The following is a 21259-nucleotide window of genomic DNA, read 5'->3' on the forward strand; positions in this document are numbered from 1 at the left end:
GAAGGGTGTAAAGAGGGATTTGGGAAAGAGCAGGAAGCAGAAAGCAGAACAGAGAAACCTACACAGGTTTTACAGGGAATTGAGCATCTGCCAAGGTGGGATTTTGGGAATCCTGACAGAGCAGTGGAGGATACTCCGATCATCCACACCGGCATCGGTAATTCCAACTGTGACCGTGCCGGGAATACCATCAGACAGTTCATTAAGTGGGAGAAAATAGCAAAAGGAAGGAAAAAAAGACAGGGAACAGGGACTCATCATCACTTTTCAGGTTATGGGGGGGTTTTTTAAGTGCCTTAAACACCTGTTTTTATTTTCCTTATTTTTATTTAGGAGGCCAAGGAAAGACAAGTAGAGGGATAAGAGGGATCAGCACTGAAATTCCACCCAATTCCAAACAGCAGGTCCAAAACTGGTCTAAAAGTTTCATTTTTGGTTGGATTAGGAGACTCCTAAAGGTCCCTTCCAAGCCAAAGCATTCCATGGACAAATAAATCTCTATTTCCAAGATCAAGATCTCTTTCCAAGAGCACGGAGTGACAGGATGAGGGGGAATTGCTTAAACTGAGAGCAGACTTAGATGGGATTTGGGAAAGGATTCTTCCCTGTGAGGGTGGTGAGGACCTGGTTGCCCAGAGAATTTTGTGGATGCTCCATCCCTGGAAATATTTAAGGCCAGGCAATCCCAAGGAAGCCAAAGGAGGAGTTCAGGTCCTACTGCTCTGTTTCCCGGTTTTTTTTTCCCTCTGTTTTTTTTCCCCTGTCTTAGTTCCACACTGCGCCATCCCTGATAGGTTTGGATCCTTAGACAAAGCCCCCCACAGACTTGGAAATATCAGGGGTCAGAGCCAAAGAAGGATCTCATCCATCCCCAAAGCCAAGTATTTTTCCTCTTAGTGTATAAATAGATCGTTCCCCAAAGAGCTGCTGGTTACCAATGGAATTTCCCAATCCAACGGAGCTGGAGCTGCACATGGTACAGGGAGATGCTCTAAAATGGGGATTGAGGTAAAAAATACTGAGGAAAAACTACCTAAAATAGGGATTGAGAGGTGACTTGGATTAAAACGTGGAATGGTTTGGGTGGGAAGGGACCTTCGAGGTCATCTCATTCCATCCCCCTGCCATGGGACACATTCCACTGGACCAGGCTGCTCCAACTCCCATCCAACCTGGCCTGGAACACTCCAGGGATGTGCCTTCCATAACAAACTGAGTGTGCAGGTTGAATTCCACAGGGGAAGAGACACTCGGGAATTGTCACCTTCGAGATCTCTGCCCCATTTCCCTCTGGATGTTCCCTTTCCCTGATCCCAAATCCAACATCTACACGGGAACACTTCCTTGAGCAGGGCCCATTCCCCCGCTCCCGGCAGGCTGTTATTTTTAAAAGAGGGCTCCGCAAAGAGAATTCCCAATCCTGGCTCCGTGCCCGCAGCTCCTCTTGCAGCTCGGGACAAGTCACCTGGAAATGCCAAGTCAAGGCGGAAACCCAAAACCGTTACTTATGACCGCTGACGTAACCGGGGCCGGCAAAGAGCCAAGAATGTGAACTTTTCCCAATTCCTGAAAGAGTGAGGAGCCACCTCACCAGCCACGCTCCATCCCTGGATCCCAAGGACAAGCCAGAGGGAAGAGAGAGCTGGCAGTGGGATGATTTCCAGGCAAGGTCAAACCTACACGGGACAAACGAGCGACGCTCGCCTTGAGTGGTGACCTGGGAAGGGTTTGGATCAGCTGGAAGGAACTCGGGAAAACGGGAGTAATGATGGAGCAAAGAAAAAGATGTGATGAACTCCAAGGAGTTCTGTGTGTGATCCAAGGGCTTCCCTGAGGGAAGGGATCAAGAGCTTAACTCGGCTGTAACGCAATCGGAGGCGTTGCCTCGAAGAGCAGCAAAACCTCGTGCGAGTCAAAAGAAAAAAAATAAATACAAAATAAGACACAAAACAAGGGAAAAAACCTCCAAACATTCCCTGAGTTGCTGTCCCACTGGGAATCATCCCACTGGAAACATCAAGAAAAAAAACAGGAGAGGGTATAAAATCCAGGGCTGAGATTTCCAGAGCTGCCAGAGGGATCCAAACACCCGGTGTCAATAAAATTATCAGCAGCTGAGCATTCGGATGCCTCCCATAACTTGCTCCTCACCATTTACACCCCCTTTACTCGCCTGAGTAATGCAAAGCAGCTCCTGCCACTTTTGCCTCCAGCGTTTTTCCAAGCAAACGCTCCTTGCCCATCCCGACCCCCTTATGTTCCCCCCTGTAGAGCGAGGCGAGAAACGAGGATTTAGGGAAATTTTTGGAGGGTGATTCTGGCAGTAAAGAGTCATAGAAGCTTCTGCAGATGCAGAGTGAAGCGAGTCTCAGGAATCCCGTGGAATTTCTCTTTAGGAAGATGGGAATACAAACAGGATTCCTCCTGTTTGGGAGTTTCAACAGTGGGGTGGCAACACAGGAAGAGCAGGAAGCTGATAACACAAACCACTGGCTTATCTCACTTTGGAGGAGGAGAAAGGGAAAGACAAAGGAGGGAAGGAATATTTCGAAGGGGAACAACACAAAACCAGGTCGGAGTAGTGGATCCAACAAGGACATGCTCCCAGTTTACTCCTCCTCTGGCCATGGAGTTGCACAACCACAGAGGGGGAATTGCAACAATTCCCCATCTACTTATGCTGAAGGAGGGAAGGTAAATGGGATATTGGGAAGGAATTCTTCCCTGGGAATGGAATTCCCAGAGAAGCTGTGGCTGCCCCATCCCTGGAACTGTCCAAGGCCAGCTTGGATGAGGCTTGGAGCAACCTGGGATAGTGGAAGGTGTCCCTGCCCATGGCAGGGGGGTGGAATGGGATGATCTTCAAGGACCCTTCCAACCCAAAGCATTTTGGGATCTAAATTCAAGGATGAACCACCCACCTTTCCCAGGAAAACATCCAAAGGCTCCTTAAAAACTCCTTTAATGCCCAGACCTGGCGATCACAGCAGGAAAAGGGAGCCAGGCTTTGAACTCAGGACCCAGCAAGATAAGTTGATCCTTAAGGTCCCTCCCAACACAAACCATTCCATGATTCCAAGTTCACCTCAAGCAGGACACGACCAGTCTCACACGGAACCATCCAACCCCGCAATCGCCAAATTATTTAAGGAACAAACACACATAAATAAGGAAAAGTCCCTGGAGAATCTCCCTCCTGCTTTCTCCATCTCCTCCTGCCAGCCAGCTGTGACCGTGCCGAAGCAATCCCGGAGCATTCCTGCCTGGAAGGGGACATTACAGAGGGGGGAAAAGACACGGAGGAGCCTCTTTGTAATATTCCATGATCCCCCCGGGCGAGGCGCGGAGCCGGCGCTGCTGAACGCTGCACTTTTGGATTCAATTAAAGTGATTATCTGTTGTGCCAAATAAATTGTGTCCAGCATCTATCCTGCAGGATTTTACACCTCCAGCCTCATTATTCCCTAACTGTTTCCTCCTGTTTATGCTCTCTCCAATTAAATTGCTGATAATATGAGCCAAAATAAAAAACGAGCGCACCTTGTCCGGAGAAAATTGATTCCCTTTTTTTCCTGCACCGGGCGATTGCCAGGTTTTATATACTCTGTTCCTGGCGATCATTAGTAATTCAATTTTCTTTTTATTAGCCCCCTTATCTGCTGAGCAATATAGTGGCAGAGCTGACCTCTTTCGCACGGGTAAATGTTTAAAATCTTTTCCCTGATTAATTTTGCCAGTTAAGGAAAAGAGGAGAAATGATCCGGCTCTTTGCCATCACAATGAATAAAGCTTAATGTTGATTGTGATGGAATTTCTAATGCCAAGGAAATTGATTGAACGCAGCAATTACCCCGCAATAGGAACTCCAGGGAAATGGGATGGTTTTCTCGCCGGCCGTAGCCTTTTGGTTATTTAAAACAATCCAATTTGCAAGGATAATTATATATTAGTGTTTTATCTGCCACCGGGAATGAACATGGGAATTTTGATACTGGCCCGGCATTAGCAGGTTATTGCTGCAAATTACTCCAGATCTGCTTTCTTTCACATAAAGACAAAATTAGGCCATCAATAACCAGAAAAAGGTGGACTGAGGAGATGGGAGAGGCACGAGTGCCCTCTGCAGGGCTGTGTGCGCTTCCCAAAATCCCCAATTCTCCTGGAAAAGCTGCCGATTCTCCCACAGAAATCCCAATTTTCCCACACTGCACTCCCATTCTCCTCACCCGATTTGCCACATCTCCGATGTTAAAATGGCACCCAAAAAATCAATAAATCTCCCTTTGAAGCACTTATTCCTAGTTTTTTCTAAGGAAAATGCCCTGGGAACAAGAAGTGACAACTCGGATATCCCAAGCAGGATGAGCCAAGGAATGGAGAGGAAAAGTTCCCAACTCCCAGAACTCACCTGTCTGTCATTAAAAAAGGAGTTGGGAAAAAGCCTCATCCTGCAAGAAATCCCAGATAAAGACAGGAAAGAGCTGTTGGAAAAGCATGGGATTGCCATATCCTCTGGCATGGGACTTTTAGGATGGGAAAAGCAGGAATATCCCACTGTTATCACACCTGGATCAATCAAACCTCACTTAGAAATTGGTGTTTTCCCTCAAAACTGGTGAGAAAAAGATGCCATCCCTGAACTTCTGGGAATAAGCCCAACTCCTGTTTCGAGAAACCGGATAAAGGATTCCCAAGATGATGGGAGAGGACATGGACATAAAGCTTATTTGGACTGGATGGGAAAGCTGGGAATGTCCAGCCTGGAGAAGAGAAGGATCCAGAGAGACCTCAGAGCCCTTCCCAGGGCCTAAAAGGACTCCAGGAGAGCTGGAGAGGGACTTGGGACAAGGGATGGAGGGACAGGACACAGGGAATGGCTTCCCACTGCCAGAGGGCAAGGTTAGGTGGGATATTGGGAAGGAATTCCTCCTTTTGAGGAGGGTGAGGGGCTGGAATGGAATTCCCAGAGCAGCTGTGGCTGCCCCATCCCTGGAAGTGTCCAAGTCCAGGTTGGATGGGGCTTGGAACAACCTGGGATAGTAGAAGGTGTTCCTGCCCATGGCAGGGGCTGGAGAATTCCATGATCTTGAAGGTCCCTTCCCACCCAAACCATTCCATGGTTTTATCCAATACAGTGGCACCCATGACCCTGATGATCCTTGCCGGTCCTCCAGCTTTTCCCTGGATAACGAGAGAAGCAACCACTGCTTGATCCCTGAAGATCCCAGAGGCGAGTGAGGCAGCCCTGGCACTTCTTCCCTGCTCCAGCATCCAACTGGAAAAACTTCCAGTCAGGACACATTCCAATATCTGAGCTGTTATTAAACATTCCACTTTAATATTCTGGCATTAATTGATGAGAGCTGCAGGTGGATCTCTCACGGAACAGCCCAAATAATCCCAAAAGAATTCCTACCAATCTGCCACTTTCCATGGGCTCTCTGATCCCTAAATAAAAGCAATTCCCACAGAGGGAAGCGCCTCTGGATACTTTGGGAAACACCAATCCCAGTCCAAGACTCAGCAGTGGCTGGAAGAGCTTCCCTACTGATGAGACCAAACAGATCCATTTGGGTCCAAAAGGGAATCGAAGAGTCGGGAGAGAGACAAGAACTTGGGAAAAGCAGGAACAATGTCTTTGTACAGACCACAGAGCTGTACCACGTATCCCAAAATCCTGAGGAACAGGACAAACAGGAAACCAGCCAGGCTGTGTCACCACAGGCCCCACAGCTGTGGGGATGACGGGGCTGATCCAGCTTTTCCAGCCACGCTGCCATGCAGGAAGTTGGGACCATCCCTCCCCTCTGCCTTTCCATCTGGTGTGATCCCAGAAATCCCAGCTCCTCAGCATCCATCCCCCTGCTCCATTCCTGCCCCACTCTGCTCCCAGTGTATCCCAGTAAGCCCATTTAATTCCCTCCCGTTTGTCCAAGGAGAAGTGGAAAAGACTGAAAATTCCATCACTTTATGGTGATTAATATCCACAATATTTTGCTGGGACTCATATCCCAAAAGAAACCAAAACAACCTTCCCAAAACCTCTTGGATAACCTGGGAGGCAGGAATCAAATCCACAAGACTTCACTTACTCCCAGCTCCCTGTGGAACCAGAAGACACCGACACCTCATCCATAATTACACATTTAGAGGGAACAGGGAATGTGGGAGTTGTCCCCAAACCCTGTGAGCAGCCAGGATCTCCCAGACTTGGGAATATCCCTGCCCCATCCATCAGCCAATAATCTTTTCCTACTAAACCTGGGGAGTCCTGGAGCATGTGGAGGAACAGCCCTGGAATAATTCCACAGCTTTCCAAACACAGAGTTTAAGAATATTCCAACACATGAAGCTGCAAATCCTCCACCTGGGATTGAAGCTCTCCAGGAAAAATCCTGAAGTACAAAAGGATTCAAATCCAGAAACGCAATTTGAATCAAAGGAAGCAAATCCAAGAATTCACTGAGGGAATCCCTTCCTGAATTTCTCTGTGAAGGAGAAGGTGCCACATGGAGAAGCATCTGTCGGGAAAGGTTGGATAATTGGATACACATTTGGAGGGGGGAATGAACTACCTGCTCTCCCAAGGTCACTTCCAGACCTATTCCCTTTTTTTCTTCCTTTCTCCAACCTTCTTTATTTGCCAACTTTCCACAACCACATTCCTGCTTTATTTTATTCATTCCTATCCAGTTAAAATCAAGATTTCAGTATGGGAACATTCCCTTCAATCAAGGGAACGGGATTCCAAACCAGCTGATATCCTTGGAAGCAGCACTTCCTCAAGCTCCTCCAAGGTTAAAATGCTGTAGCAATCCAAAATTGCTCCGTGTTTCCAAAGCTTTCTATCTTTTCATGGCATCATGGAATGATTTGGGCTGGAAGATCTTAAAGATCAGGGAATTCCAGCTCCCTGCCATGGGCAGGGACACCTTCCACTATCCCAGGTTGCTCCAAGCCCCACCCAACCTGGCCTTGGACATTTCCAGGGATGGGGCAGCCACAGCTGCTCCAGGAATTCCATTCCAGCCCCTCACCACCCTCCCAGGGAAGAATTCCTCCCCATTATCCCATCTATCCCTGCCCTCTGGCAGTGGGAAGCCATTCCCTGTGTCCTGGCACTTCAGGCCTTTGTCCAAAATCCCTCATCCAGGAAAAGTCAACATCTCAAGGGAGCTGTTTGAACACAAAATAATCCCAAAATATACCTGGAGACAAAGCCCAGCTACGTCACGGTCCAAACCCCTCTCCCAGCTCCAGCAATTCCCACAGGGAATTTCATGGGGCCACAGGGAAAATGTGTCTCGTATCCATCTGAAACAACTAAATCCCAGGTGGGGGAAGCCTTTTATCCACAAAAACGTCCCCAGGGAACAGCAGAACCACACTTGGAGCCACCAACATCCCAACAACATTCCAGACACTCAGAGGTGCCACGCTGAGCTCCGAGTTCTGCTCCAAGGCAGCAGGACATGGATGCAAATTCCCTGTTCCATGCTGGATTCAGTATTCCACTAATTATCGGTGTTTTCAGCAAATTAGATGCAAAACTGGCCACGGCACTGGGATACAGGTGAGAGATTGTGTATTCCTGCCTAGGCCAACCTCTTCCTTCCCAGAAAAACTTCCTACATGACACCTGAAAATCCAGGGAAACCCCAGGAAAAGCAGGAAACAGCTTTTGTGTGGAGATGCCAAAGGACAACACAGATACGGAGTCCGACTTCTCCTCAGTGATCAACAACACCTCCAGGAGGACTCAGCAACACATTCCTAAATCCAAGAACCCTTGGAATCCCTTCACTGAGCCCTTGGAATGCCTGTTCCTACCTTCCTTGGTGGCCACCTGTGTCCTGGTCGCCGGCATCCGGCAGAGCCTGTGCTTGGAAATCTGCACCAGGCCCCGGGGCGAGGAGCGTTTCGGCGTCACCGAAGGTTTTCCACGCACGGAATTTTTCCTCCGGAGGTGGAAGCGGCTCTTCAGAGCTGTGGTGGGGGAGATGTTCTTCTTATCCGTGGGGGAACTGGGAATGGGAATATCACACGGTTAGGAGGGAGCAGGGAAGGGACCAAAACATTCTTGGTGTCCTTCTCCAGAGCTCCAAGAGGAGTCAAATCCCAGCAGGATTCTCCTCTGGCTGAGGGGGAGGAAAAGCTCTGAACAGAAAATTCCAAGGAAACAGGCAAATGAGAGGAATTCCTGGCAAGGAACAGATGGAGAATGAGGTGTTCTGACAGCCGAACTCGCTCGCTGCCTTCTGCTCAACAGATGTGAGGGATTCAATCATGGAATCATGGAATTGTTTGGGTTGGAAAAGAGCTCTGAGATTGTCAAGTCCAAGCATTCCCCAGCACTGCCAAGGCCACCACTGACCATGTCCCCAAGTGCCACATCCACAGGGATCTTAAATCCCTCCAGGGATGGGGATTCCCAATGCCTGACCACCCTTTCCAAGAAGGAATTTTCCCAATATCCAAACTAAAGCTCCCCTGGAGCAACTTGAGGCCGTTTCCTCTTGTCCTGTCCCTGTTCCCTGGGAGCAGATCCCGATCCCTCCTGGCTCCACCCTCCTGTCAGGGAATTTTAGGGATCCAGAAGTCCCCCCTGAGCCTCCTTTTCTCCAGGATGAGCTCTCCCAGCTTTCTCAGCCACTCCTGGTGCTCCAGACCCTTCCCCAGCTACATTCCCATCCCTGAACACGCTCCAGATCCTCAATATCCTGCCCCCAGGATTTGAGGAGCCTCAGCAGTGCCCAGCACAGGGGGATGATCCCTTCCCTGATTCTGCTGGAATTTAGCAAGGTGTGGAAGGTCTCCCTGAACTGCCAAAAAATCCCAAACATTCCCAGCTTCTCCAGGCTGCTCCAGAGTGATTTTCCCAGCACAATCCACTCACTGGCAGCTTTCCAGGCAAAGCAGGAGGGCAAGGAAAGGATGGAAACCTGTTGGGAAGCACTGAGAGGATGTGGGAAATTCAAGCAGGAATGAAGGAACCAGATTTCCAAATCAATGCTGTTCACTTCATCACTTGGAACAGTTTTCCAAAGGGATGGAAGGGAGGAAAATACCAGCAGAGCTCATATCCCATCGCTGCTGCATCCCAGGATCTGCACAGGGCTTCCCAAGGATAGACCAGACACGATACAGGGATCCAAAACATTCCTCCTCTTTTTCCCAGTCCCACAAAACAGTTATGGGAATTTGAAAATAAATCCAGGAAAAAAAAAATCCACTTCCCTTTAGTGAGTGAGGAAGTGTCAGTGAGCACAGGGATTCCCAGGATCCAACTCTGGATCACCCAGCATCAGAAAAATATGGAGCTGCTGGAGCGAGTCCAGAGGAGGCCACGGAGATGCTCCAAGGGCTGGAGCCCCTCTGCTCTGGAGCCAGGCTGGGAGAGCTGGGAATGTCCAGCCTGGAGAAGGGAAGGATCCAGGGAAACCTCAGAGACCCTTCCAGGGCCTGAAGGGGCTCCAGGAGAGCTGGAGAGGGACTTGGGACAAGGGATGGAGGGACAGGATACAGGGAATGGCTTCCCACTGCCAGAGGGCAGGGTTAGATGGGATACTGGGAGGGAATTCTTGGCTGGGAGGGTGGTGAGGGGTTGGAATGGAATTCCCAGAGAAGCTGTGGCTGCTCCACCCCTGAAGTGTCCAAGGCCAGGTTGGATGAGGCTTGGAGCAACCTGGGATAGGGGAAGGTGTCCCTGCCCATGACAGAGGGACTGGAATTCCCTGATCTTTAAGATCTTCCAACCCAAACCGTTCCATGATTCCATAAATCCTCCAGCACCCAACGACCCTCACTGGAATTTCTCCCACAAGAAGCCACAACTTCAACACGAAATCCACGGACACAAAATCCAACCAACAACTTACCCCACATTCCCTTTCCTCTTGATGATTTTCGTCCGGCTCTTCACTTTGTAACTGGACAGCGCAGCCTCTCCAAAGGATTTCATCCCACCGGGAACAACAGACGCCGTGCTCGGAGCCGGCGGGATGGAGGTGGCTTGAGGGATATTTGGGGCTGGAGGCTTCTTCTGGTCCTCGGATCTCCACTGGAATGCTGACTTGGAAGTGGAAGGCAAAGTCTGCAAGCTGGAGGCTTTCCACTTATATTTACTGGGAGAAACCCCCAGCTTGGATTGCAATCCCAATTTTTTTATCTTTGCTCCCAAATCCGCTTTGGGGGAGATTTTAGCACCTTTGTCCGTTCCTGGGATGCCCTTCTTGGAATTTTCGGCTCGAGGGCTCACCCACCTCTTCACGATCCGAGAGTTTTTCCCAGGGTTTGCCACCCAGGTGTACTTATTTTTCCTGAATTTCTGCGATTTGCCAGAGATGGATGCTGAGGCAGCTTTTTGGAGACCGGGAGCTTTGGGAATGACGGGAAATCTGCTTTTCACCAGAGCCACCCCAATCTGAGCAGGTCCAGAGAGCACCTCGGCATTCCCAAAGAGTTTGGGGTGTAAGGAAGCATCCCGGACTTCCTCACCACTCGGCTGCCCTGGAGAGGGGGGTTCTGCCTTGATCCGTGCCAAGTGCTGGGCTGGCTCCTGACCTGGCAATTCCAAAGGTTTTTGTGGCTCCGACTTCAGCGCCACGGCACTTTCACTGGTGCTTCCAGAGGTGGAAAAGGAGCTCCCAGCTCCACTTCCAGGCAGGCACACCGTCCTTGACGTGGAACTGAAGGAAATGGATAGGGAAGGTCTTCTCTCTTCCTTCTGGAGAAGAGATTTCTGGATATTCCCATCCGCCGAAGGAGCCACCGCCGCTTCCTGCCTGGAAAACTCGCTGTAAGGACCCACATTTTCCTGGCCAGCCCTTTGTGGCACCTGGATATCCACGACGATGTTCCCATCCGTGGTGAAGTCCACATGTCTTTCCGGGGACGATTCCAGTGGCTCAGGAGTTTGGCTGTCCCCAAGGCTCCCAAAACCTCGGGAAGTGCTGGAAGCGCTTCCAACGTCATAACCCGATCCCGGCAGCCGGTTGTCCAGGGAGTATTTTTTCCTCCAGGAATGAGTCTGGCGTGGGTGGAAATTCCTGGGAGCCTGCTGGGGGTACCTGGTGGAAAAGGCTCCTCTCCTGGTGTAGCCGGGCTGGTGGGGGTTGTTCCACCTGGGAGGAGCCGATGGCGCCGGATGTGGAACATTCCCGTGCATGTTCCTGTGGCTGTTTATGAGACCTATGGAAAAGGCAGAGCGTTAATTCCCTGATCCCACGGGAATGTGAGAGTGACGTGGCGCTGCTTTTCCTCACGCTGGAATTACGTCGTCGCTCAGGTTTTGGATAAGCCAGGGTGGAAAGACAAGTCATGGAATCACTGAATGCAGGAATGGTTCGGGTCAGAAGGGATCTTCAAGACCATCTTGTTCCAATCCCCATATATCCCTGGATTCCACAGGTGGCTCCAAGCTCCACCCAACCTGGCCTTGGACACTTCCAGGGATGGGGCAGCCACAGCTGCTCTGGGAATTCCATTCCAGCCCCTCACCGCTCTCCCAGGGAAGAATTCCTTCCCAATATCCCATCTATCCCTGCCCTCTGGCAGTGGGAAGCCATTCCCCCTTGTCCTGGCAGCAGATCCTGATCCCACCTGGCTCCACCCTCCTGTCAGGGAATTTTAGGGAGCCAGAAGGTCCCCCCTGAGCCTCCTTTTCTCCCCCCAGCTCCTTCAGCTGCTCCTGCTGCTCCAGACCCTTCCCAAATTCCCCTCCTTGCTTCCCTTCAAAGCAGCAACAAGGACACTCCGAGGCTTTGCTGCCACGTCCCTCCGGAAGCCACCACCTCTCCCTGGTGCTTTGATCCACCAACATTCCCGTTTACTCGGGAATTTCTGCCCTTGCCCAGCCTCACTGTTTCAGAAAACCTTTCCCATGAGTGATTCCTGAAGGAATTTGGAGCCTGGTATTTCAGGCAGAGGAGTTTTTCCTTCCCCGGGGTCACGGCGCTGCCGGGAAAGCCGAGTCAGCACATTCCTCATGGAACAGCAAGGATTGCTTTCCTGGCTCCCATCATTCCCCCACGGAGGAGCTCCCAGAGAGGCAAATCCCAAGTCCTGAGCAGAGCTTGTGGCCTCACTAACGAGGAAAAATTACTCTGAGGGACAAAAATAGAAGGAGTTGGTGCTAAAGAGAAATCCTGGTGCTTTCCAGAGCTTGGGAAGGGCACATGGATACACATCCCACCTCTTGTGCTCCCAGCCTGGGGCTGTGGGACAGGGAACACCCCCTTCCCAAAGCCAGGAGAGTCCCACATCCTTCCGGGAGCAGCAGTGTGGGAATTCCCTGGCATGGGGATGCCAAAATCCCCCAGTGCTCCGTGGCCCACTCGGCTTTCCTGGCTCTTTTCCCTTTCCATCTTTTCCCAGCACTCCCTGGATCATTCCCCTCTTCTCCCAGAACTCCAGAGTCCTCTCTTCTCCCCTTTCCCTCCTTTTCCCAGCATTCCTGGGTCCCTTCTCCCTTTTCCCAGCACTCCTGGGGTCTCCATCTTCCCTTCCCACTTTCCCCCACCATTTCTGGATTCCCTCCCTCTCCACCTCCACCTCCTCTTGGGCCCTTCCCCTTCCCAGAAGATCCCATCCCCATCCCACTCACACTTCCCCCTAAAATCCAAAATCCCTTCCACAGTTCGTCCCTCCCCCACCAAGGACTCCCCAGATCCTGCCACAACCCGTCCCTGTCCCACCCTAGATTCCCAAAATTCCCTTAAAACACCGCGCCGCCCCCCAGGATGCCAAGATTTCCCCTTATCCCTCCTCCAGGTCCTCTCACGTCCCTCCCGGATCCCCTCGTAGCAGCCGCTCCCTGTTTCCCGACCCCGGCTTCTTTTCCTCGCCCCCCTCCTCCCTTTTTTCCCCGCTCCCCTCGGTGTCCCGGCCTCTCCCAATCCCGGATCCCACCGATCCCCCCCACCCCGGAGCACTGGAATTTCCCGGCACAGCCGCTCCCGTTCCCGCACCCCATTCCCCTCCTGATTCCCCGTTTCCCCCGTTCCCCTCATAGGACCTGGATATTCCAGCATCCCAGGTCCCCCGGTGTTCACCCCATTCCCGGATCCCCCCGATCCCCGCACCCCGGAGCACTCGGATCTCCCGGCACAGCCGCTCCCAATATTCCCGGATCCCCCCGATCCCCGCACCCTGGAGCACTCGGATCTCCCGGCACAGCCGCTCCCGTTCCCGGATCCCCCGATCCCCGCACCCTGGAGCACTCGGATCTCCCGGCACAGCCGCTCCCGTTCCTCCATCCCCGCAGCGCTGCCGCACGGCCCCGCGCCCCCGTGACGTCATCAACCGGCGCCGCCCGCCGCCAACGGACCACGTGAGCGCTCCCGAGCGGTCACGTGACGCCCGCGACCGTTGCCGGGCAACGGGGACGGGACAGCGCGGCCTAAACTGAGCCTGGGGCTGGGCCTGAGATTGGGCCTAACCCAACCCGGCCCGGGTGTCCCCGGCCTCTGTCCCCAGCCTAGGATAGCTCGGCTGCCCCCTGTTCCCATCTCAGCCTGGTCCAACTGCCACCAGACCCTGTCCCCTGTTCCCATCTCAGTCTGGACCAGCTGTTCGTAGCCCCTGTCCTCAGCCTGGGCCACCCTGGCTCTTCTGTCCCCAGCCCTTGTCCCCAGCCTCTGTTCCTTCCACAACCTCATCCAGCCATCTCCTGTCCCCATCCCAGCCTAGTCCAGCTGTCCCCATCTTCCCAATGATCAGATGGCTGCAGCATTTCTCCCATGATTGTTGTCCCAAAAAACACTTCTTCCACGCAGCGTGCAAGACCCTGATCCACAAACTGAGCCAAAATATTGGAATTATTTCCGGTTCTGCACAGAAAAGGGGGAGCTGGTTTTTCCTTCTCCTGGCCTTGGTTGTTTCTCCACCTCTCCCTGGTCCATTGGTTCCATGTTCTGTTGTGTTGGGGTTTGGGTGATGTTTTATCCCAAGTTTCTTCTTCTCTCTTTTCTCCACATCTGCAGCTCCCGAGGCTCATTCAGGCTGCAATTACTGAGATGTGTGAAGCACAGTTTATCTACTTGGAAACTGGAAATCTTGGAGCCAGGCTGGGAGAGCTGGGAATGTCCAGCCTGGAGAAGAGAAGGATCCAGGGAGACCTCAGATACCCTTCCAGTGCCTAAAGGGGCTCCAGGAGAGCTGGAGAGGGACTTGGGACAAGGGATGGAATATCAGGACACAGGGAATGGCTTCCCACTGCCAGAGGGCAGGGATGGATGGGATATTGGGAAGGAATTCTTCCCTGGGAGGGTGGTGAGGGGCTGGAATGGAATTCCCTGAGAAGCTGTGGCTGCTCCATCCTTGGAAGTGTCCAAGGCAGGTTGGATGAGGCTTGGAGCAACCTGGAACAGGGGAAAGTGTCCCTGCCCATGGCAGGGGATTGGAATTGGATAATCTTCAAGGTTTCTTCCAACCCAAACCATTCCAGGATTCTGGAATTTCCTGTACCGAGGTGAATCTGGTCCAGCTGTCCCCATCCCCTGTCCCCTCTGCCCTCTCCCATCACCAGTATTTTCCCACAGCCAGGCATGAGGGTGATCCATGGGACAATCTCCAGCAAGAAGACTTCAATTCCACCCATCAGCCTCATGATTCCTTATTTCCCACACTTCAGCTGTCATTTTTGAAAGGTTTTGCAGGAAAACCAGTCCCAAAGCTGCAAATTCACTCATGGTACTGATGAAAATCCTGAAGGAGTTTGTTTTCCAAATCTTTTCGCTCTTCCCTGAGGGAATAAACCCCATAAACAAAGAGTAGCAGAGCCTCAAGTCTGCAAAGGAGATAAAACTCCAGCCTAAAATTATTCAGGGAACAAAAAAACGAGCCAAGGAGCTGGAGCAACACAACACCAGGATGGAACCTTTGGAAAAGCAACCCATTATCAGCCTCAAATCCTTAAACCAGACACTGCCCCTTGGGATCTCTCACTTCCCGATGCAGCTGGGGAGCTCTGCCTGTCCCAGCTCTGGTCAAATCACATCTCTGGGATGAGCCCACAATTTCCCTGCTTGGAAAGGGAGATTTGGTAAATTATTAATGGTGTTTTGTGGCGTTTTAAAGTGGAATATGGAAGAACGAGCTTGTTGGGATAAACCATTCTGGGAGCAAAATACAAAGAATTTAGGGAGTCTGACCCTTATTATCCTCTCCTGATTGCCTAAAACTGCTAAAAAAACACCCCAAATCCTCTCTTTTTCTCCAAGTCTTGCACACATGGGAGCAGGCTGGGAACCAGGCAGGCAGAACTGACAGATCTCCTCCCTTTGGGCGGCCTCAGATCAGCTTCAATCGATCCCAAATCCCACCCAGGGTTCCATAATGGCTTTAAACTGACAGGAATTGGCACTTGTGCCAAAAAAAATCCTCCTCCACTCCCAGCTGCTCCTTCCCTCCCTTGTGCTGGCACAGGGAGTCGAGTGCTTTGCATAAATGAGCTCGGAACGAGCTGCTCTGAATTGAAATGAATTCAGCACTCGTGGAGGAAATGCTCATTTTTAACCCAGGGACGCCGTGGATCCACCACTCCCACAAAATCCAGCCTCGGGGAAAAGGCGAACTCAAAGCTGTTTTGCCAATTTACACCAAAATTTGTAAGGAGAAAATGCAAAGTGTGGAGGATCTTGGACACACTTGGGGTCATCCTCGGATGTTTTCCATCGGGAGAGCTTTGGGATGGGGGTATCCAAAGGAGGAGAAGCAGCAATTGAAGCATGAACTGGATCTTCTCCAGGGAATAGAGAGGAGCATCCTGCCTTGGGACAAGCAGCTGGCAGAATTTCCTGAATCTCCCCTGGGATTTGTGCAGAGGGCAAAGAAGAAACGAGAATGTTAAAATATTAAATATTAAAATAAATCCTTTTTTTTTTTTTTTTTTTTTGGCTTTCCAGCCCATTCCTGTTCCAAGCAACATATCCAAAAGAAATTCATGGCACTTTTAATTAATGAAATTTCTGTGACACTTTGGAAGTCTAATTTAATTTTTTTTAAAAAAGGGGGAAAAAAACCCCAAAGCAAGTGCAGGGTTTTGGGTTTGAGTAAACACCCTAGGGAAGGGAACACATGGAAAAGGAATCAAATTGTCTCGTTCAGCCCAAAATAAATCCTTCCAATGTCCTAAAGCACTATCCCAGGGCAGATCCAGTGCCAGAGGATCCGTGGATCCTAAAACACCCAGCACTGCCAGAGATCCATTTGTAGGCACAGCAGGTGTGGGACAGCAATCGTTCTCTCTGGGGGCACATCATGGAATCATGGAATGGTTTGGATAAGAAAGGACCTTCAAAGTCATGGAATTCCACCCCCCACCACGGGCAGGGACACCTTCCACTATCCCAGGTTGCTCCAAGCCCCATCCAACCTGGCCTGGAACAATTCCAGGGATGGGGCAGCCACAGATTCTCTGGAATGTCTTCCAGCACTTGTGAGTCTCAGTTGGATCATTGTGTCAAGATTTCAGGGAGATGCCTTAATTAAAATGCAAAAAAAGAAATGGGAGAGAATCCAGGAGCAAGTGGAAAATCAAGAGAGTGAAGGTTTAAAACATCACCTGCGCAGTCTCAAGGTCAGTGGTTGTTCCCTGCATCCTTTTCCCGAAGGATTGGGAAGAAAAGAGCCTGGAGGTGAGTGACCCATTCCCTCCTTTACCAGCACCAGCCATGGCATGGGCTCATGGGATGTGATCCAGCCACAGAACTTTTCCTTTTCCTTTTCCTTTTCCTTTTCCTTTTCCTTTTCCTTTTCCTTTTCCTCCTTTTCCTTTTCCTTTTCCTTTTCCTTTTCCTCCTTTTCCTTCTCCTTTTCCTTTTCATTTTCCTTCTCCTTCTCTCCCTCCTTCTCTTCCTCATTCTCTTCCTCATTCTCTTTCTCTCCTTCTCCCTCCTCCTTCTCCTTTTCTTTGTCTCTCATTCTCCTCCTTCTCCTTCTCCTTCTCCTTCTCCTTCTCCTTCTCCTTCTCCTTCTCCTTCTCCTTCTCCTTCTCCTTCTCCTCCTTCTCCTTCTTCTCCCCTTTCTCTCCTCCTCTTCCTCCTCCTCCTTTTTCATGTGTCTTTCTCCTTCCCCTCCTTAATATTTCCAGGGATGGGGCATCCACAACTTTCCTGAGCAACCCAATCCAGGATCTCACCATCCTCATAGTGAGCAAATTCCTCTTTATCTCCGACCTAAACCTCTCCCCCTTCTGTTCAAATCCATCACCCCTCATCCTGTCACTCCTAGCCCTACTAAAAACCCTTTCTCCCATTCCTACAGAAATCCATGGACACAGCCCCAGCTCTGAGAGGAGCTCAGCAATTATTTACCACTGAAGAAATTTTCTTCTTCTCCAAAAAGTTTTTCCTATTTTAACTCAAAGGGGGGGAAAAAAAAGAAAAGTTCTTCCCAAGGGCAAACAAACTCTCGACTCACATTTTTTTTGCTGATAACAGCAAGACTCCGGAGCGAGGCTCAAGGGAAGGAGATGTCTCCTGGGTTAGATGGAAAACAGAGAGGGAAATGTCAGTAACAGGAAAAGAAACGGCTGCAGGATCCTAAAGGAAAAGCCGCTGGCATTTATCAAGTGGGTGCTGGGGGTTTTATTGTGGTGTCTGGTTTTTGAGGATGTTTCTTGCCTCCAGTGTGGCTGCTGGGGCAGGAGCTGCACACAGACCTGAATCCACGTGTCTGGGAAAGGGAGAAACCAGAGGGATGATCTCTGTGCTTCCATGTTGTTGTCATTCCCAGTAGGAATTATTTTCCAAGGTATTTCAAGCAGGGATGGGAGAGCAAATCTTCCTCTGTGGTTCTCCCACTGAATTCAGGATGGTTCATTTGGCAATTCCACAGAGGCAGAAGGACCAACCATGGATCAAAAACCTCAATTAATCCGAAAATGTCCTAAATCCTCTGCTCTGCAGGAATGGGATCGTAGGGGCTGTGACATCCCACAGCAAAATGTGTTTTCTTTACTGAGCGAGGAGGTGACCGCAGAGATTCACAGGACCCAGTTTTGGAGTCCTCCAATAGCAGAAGGATGTGGAGATGTTGGAGCAAGTCCAGAGGAGGCCATGGAGCTGCTCCAAGGGCTGGAACTCCTCTGCTCTGGAGCTAGGCTGGGAGAGCTAGGAATGTCCAGCCTGGAGAAGGGAAGGATCCAGCGAGACCTCAGAGCCTCTTCCAGTGCCTAAAGGGGCTTCAGGAGAGCTGGAGAGGGACTTGGGACAAGGGATGGAGGGACAGGACCCAGGGAATGGCTTCCCACTGCCAGAGGGCAGGGATGGACGGAATATTGGGAAGGAATTCTTCCCTGGGACGGTGATGTGGAACTGGAATGGAATTCCCAGAGGAGCTGTGGCTGCTCCATCCGTGGAAGTGTCCAAGGCCAGGTTGGACGGGGCTTGCAGAAACCTGGGATAGTGGAAGGTGTCCCTGCCCATGGAAGGAGTTGGAATTCCATGATCTTGAAGGTCCCTTCCAACCCAAACCATCCCATGATTCTCCACCGTATCCTGGCAATGGAATCATGGCTTTTCCCATGCCAATTCCAAGGGATAGAACCAATCCACCAGGAAACCATAGCAGAATGCCCAAAAATATTTGTTCGTGTGAAAACATCCATATTGATCCACCTTCAGCTGGGAAGAGGAGAGGACTTTGCTCCCCAGCCGCTTGGGCCTTGGACTTTTCCCTGCTTGGAAAGGTTAAGAAAGAAATCCATACACTGCCAGTTGTAAATATTTGGATTGGAAATACTGTTTGGATGCTCATCTTGCACCACTGACCAGCATTGTCCAGCAGAGCTCTTCCCAGAGCCCGTGGCCATCCCAGGATCTGGTTTTATCCCAATTTAATGTAGTTACACCACCAGCTGCCGTTACCAAATTCCCACCTTGCAGGACCTGCCACTCCTGTGTTCCTTGCAAAAAACATTTGCAAATCCTTTTGGTTTCAGGAATTTCACAACAGCACCAAAGAGAGGGGAAACAAACTGTTCCTGACAATTTGAGCCGTGGCTTTTGCTGGATCTTACGGCAGCTGAGGGAAAAGCAGCATCAGAGCCCTGGATGAGAGGGAAGGATTTTCAGGAAGAAGGCGGTGAATTTTTGAGACCTTCCTGGGGTTTTTTTTTGGACCTGGTCCCTCTCCCAGCTGGATCTCTGGAGCTCTGTGGGCGGCACCACTCAGAAAAACAGAGGTCGATGCACATCCGAAAGTCACAGAGGGAATTCAACTGGCTTGATTCCTCTTGGGATCCGTTTTTCCTGCCATTTCACCCACTGAAGCTCCTTTGTGTTTTGGTGGGGCTCCTCTTCACAGAGCTTGGCACATCCATGGCTTCTCCTTGTCCTCCCGACAGCTCCACGATGTCCCAATGCTTCCTCTGACCTGCACGGATGAGTTTTTTACGAAGAACCACGAATTTTGGGTGCTCAGCATCATCACCAGTTTGGGAAACACCACAATTCCTGGGAGCCACATGGAGACTCCAGCTCCTCTGCCCCTTCCAGCCTCCATAGGGTGCTTTGCTCTGGGAACTCCTTCCTTCGAGAGTTGCTCCAGAGGCTAAAATTAAACCAGTGATTCCATCGCCGACTGAAAACAGAGCATTCCTTCTCCACCCACGTGTTTTGGATGGACATCAGAAGCCAAACCCCGGCTGCTCAGTCCCCTGTGGAAAAACAATCTTCTATTCTGATCCTCCATCCACCGCAGCTCTCTCCGGTCGGGATGTTCAGTTCCCAGCCTGGCGTTCAGGGGGCTCTGGAATGGGATTTTTGCCTGGAAATGGAAAAGATAAACACAAGCAGCCACTATCTCTGCAGCTTATTGCCCTGAACAAAAGCTTATTCTGCTCCAGAGGAGGAGGGGAAACAGAAGTTAATTCATGGATAAAGCGAGGAAAATAAAATCCCTTCACTATCTCCTTTCCACCCTCTATGTCCCCAAATTCTTTGGGAAAGGGGAGATTTGCAGGCAGCCAGTGGAAAGATGGAGATTTCTCTCTCTGCAACTCCAGCCCACATGGGGGTAAAATCCTAAATATCCCAATCCTCACTGAGCCACAGCCAGCTGGTGCAAACTGCTGCTCCATGGCCATCCAGCCCCACTGGAGTCATGGAATCACAAAAGAATTTGGATTGGAAGGGATTTTTTAAGGTCATCCAGTTCCAATCCCTGCCATGGGCAGGGACACCTCCCACTATCCCAGGTTGCTCCAAGCCCCACCCAACCTGGCCTTGGACACTTCCAAGGATGGAGCAGCCACAGCTTCTCTGGGAATCCCATTCCAGCCCCTCACCACCGTCCCAGGGAAGAATTCCTTCCCAACATCCCATCTATCCCTGCCCTCTGGCAGTGGGAAGCCATTCCCTGTGTCCTGTCCCTCCATCCCTTGTCCCAAGTCCCTCTCCAGCTCTCCTGGAGCCCCTTTAGGCACTGGAAGGGTCTCTGAGGTCTCCCTGGATCCTTCCCTTCTTCCAGCTGGACATTCCTAGCTCTCCCAGCCTGGCTCCAGAGCAGAGGAGCTCCAGCCCTTGGAGCATCTCCATGGCCTCCTCTGGACTTGCTCCACGTCCTTCTGCTGTTGGACCCCAGAGCTGAAGGCAGCTGTGCAGATGGGGTCTCACCTGAGCAGGACAGAGGGGCAGAATTCCCCCTTCTCCTCCTGCCTACACTGTGGGATGAGCCTGGGACCTGGATCTCTGGATTTCTCAGCCTCCATCACTGGGATCCCCAAGTTCCTGAGCCTCCATCAGTGGCACCCCTGGATGCTGTAGCATCCATCACTAGGATCCCAAACATTCCCCAGGAGAGCCCAGCACCACAAAATCCCCTTCTGGTCCAAATTCTCAAAGCATGGAGCCAGGAAGGAATCCTCTGCCCACCCCACGTGCCCCTGGTCCCCCTTCACCCTCTGCCTCCCCCAAATCCCCACACAATTCCCAGAGCTTTTCCCACGCAGAATCCATCAAAGGGACAAAGCAGGGGCTGTGACACCAATCTCTGTCACCTGCTGCCTTCCCCCCTCTCTCCAGATGTTTCCCCACACTGCACTCCCCAGCCCTTTCCCATCAAGTTGAGGCTGCGCAAAACTCATGACAGGAATGACTCCAATCCCAGTCACTCCTGGAGCTTCATTCCCAGCTCAGCGTCACAGCAGGGACAGCCAGGAACTAAACCCATGGCAGCCGCTTTTCTTTAACCCTTTTTTTCCCCAACCCCCCCCCCCCCCCCCCACACACACACTTTTCCACCCAGTCAGCCCCAT

At 51.2% G+C, this 21259-nt stretch overlaps 1 protein-coding gene across 2 annotated transcripts in view; it reads right to left on the bottom strand.

The window, feature by feature from the left end:
- Positions 1 to 18109, bottom strand: part of ZC3H3 (zinc finger CCCH-type containing 3) — a 135986-nt gene extending 117877 nt beyond the window's left edge. Inside the window, exons 1-3 of one of the 2 annotated variants that reach the window (XM_010404674.4) lie at positions 17422 to 18109; positions 9879 to 11190; positions 7831 to 8024 (exon numbers count right to left, since the gene is read on the bottom strand). In XM_010404674.4, the coding sequence (XP_010402976.2) occupies positions 7831 to 8024; positions 9879 to 11167 (1483 nt within the window). In that variant the 5' untranslated portion in view covers positions 11168 to 11190; positions 17422 to 18109. Of the gene's footprint in view, positions 1 to 7830; positions 8025 to 9878; positions 11191 to 13210; positions 13313 to 17421 lie in introns of those variants that run through there. The other variant, XM_039548872.1, reaches the window with a different exon arrangement.
- Positions 18110 to 21259: the final 3150 nt, after the last annotated feature.

Source organism: Corvus cornix, chromosome 2 (genome assembly GCF_000738735.6).
Source record: "Corvus cornix cornix isolate S_Up_H32 chromosome 2, ASM73873v5, whole genome shotgun sequence".
NCBI lineage: Eukaryota > Metazoa > Chordata > Aves > Passeriformes > Corvidae > Corvus > Corvus cornix.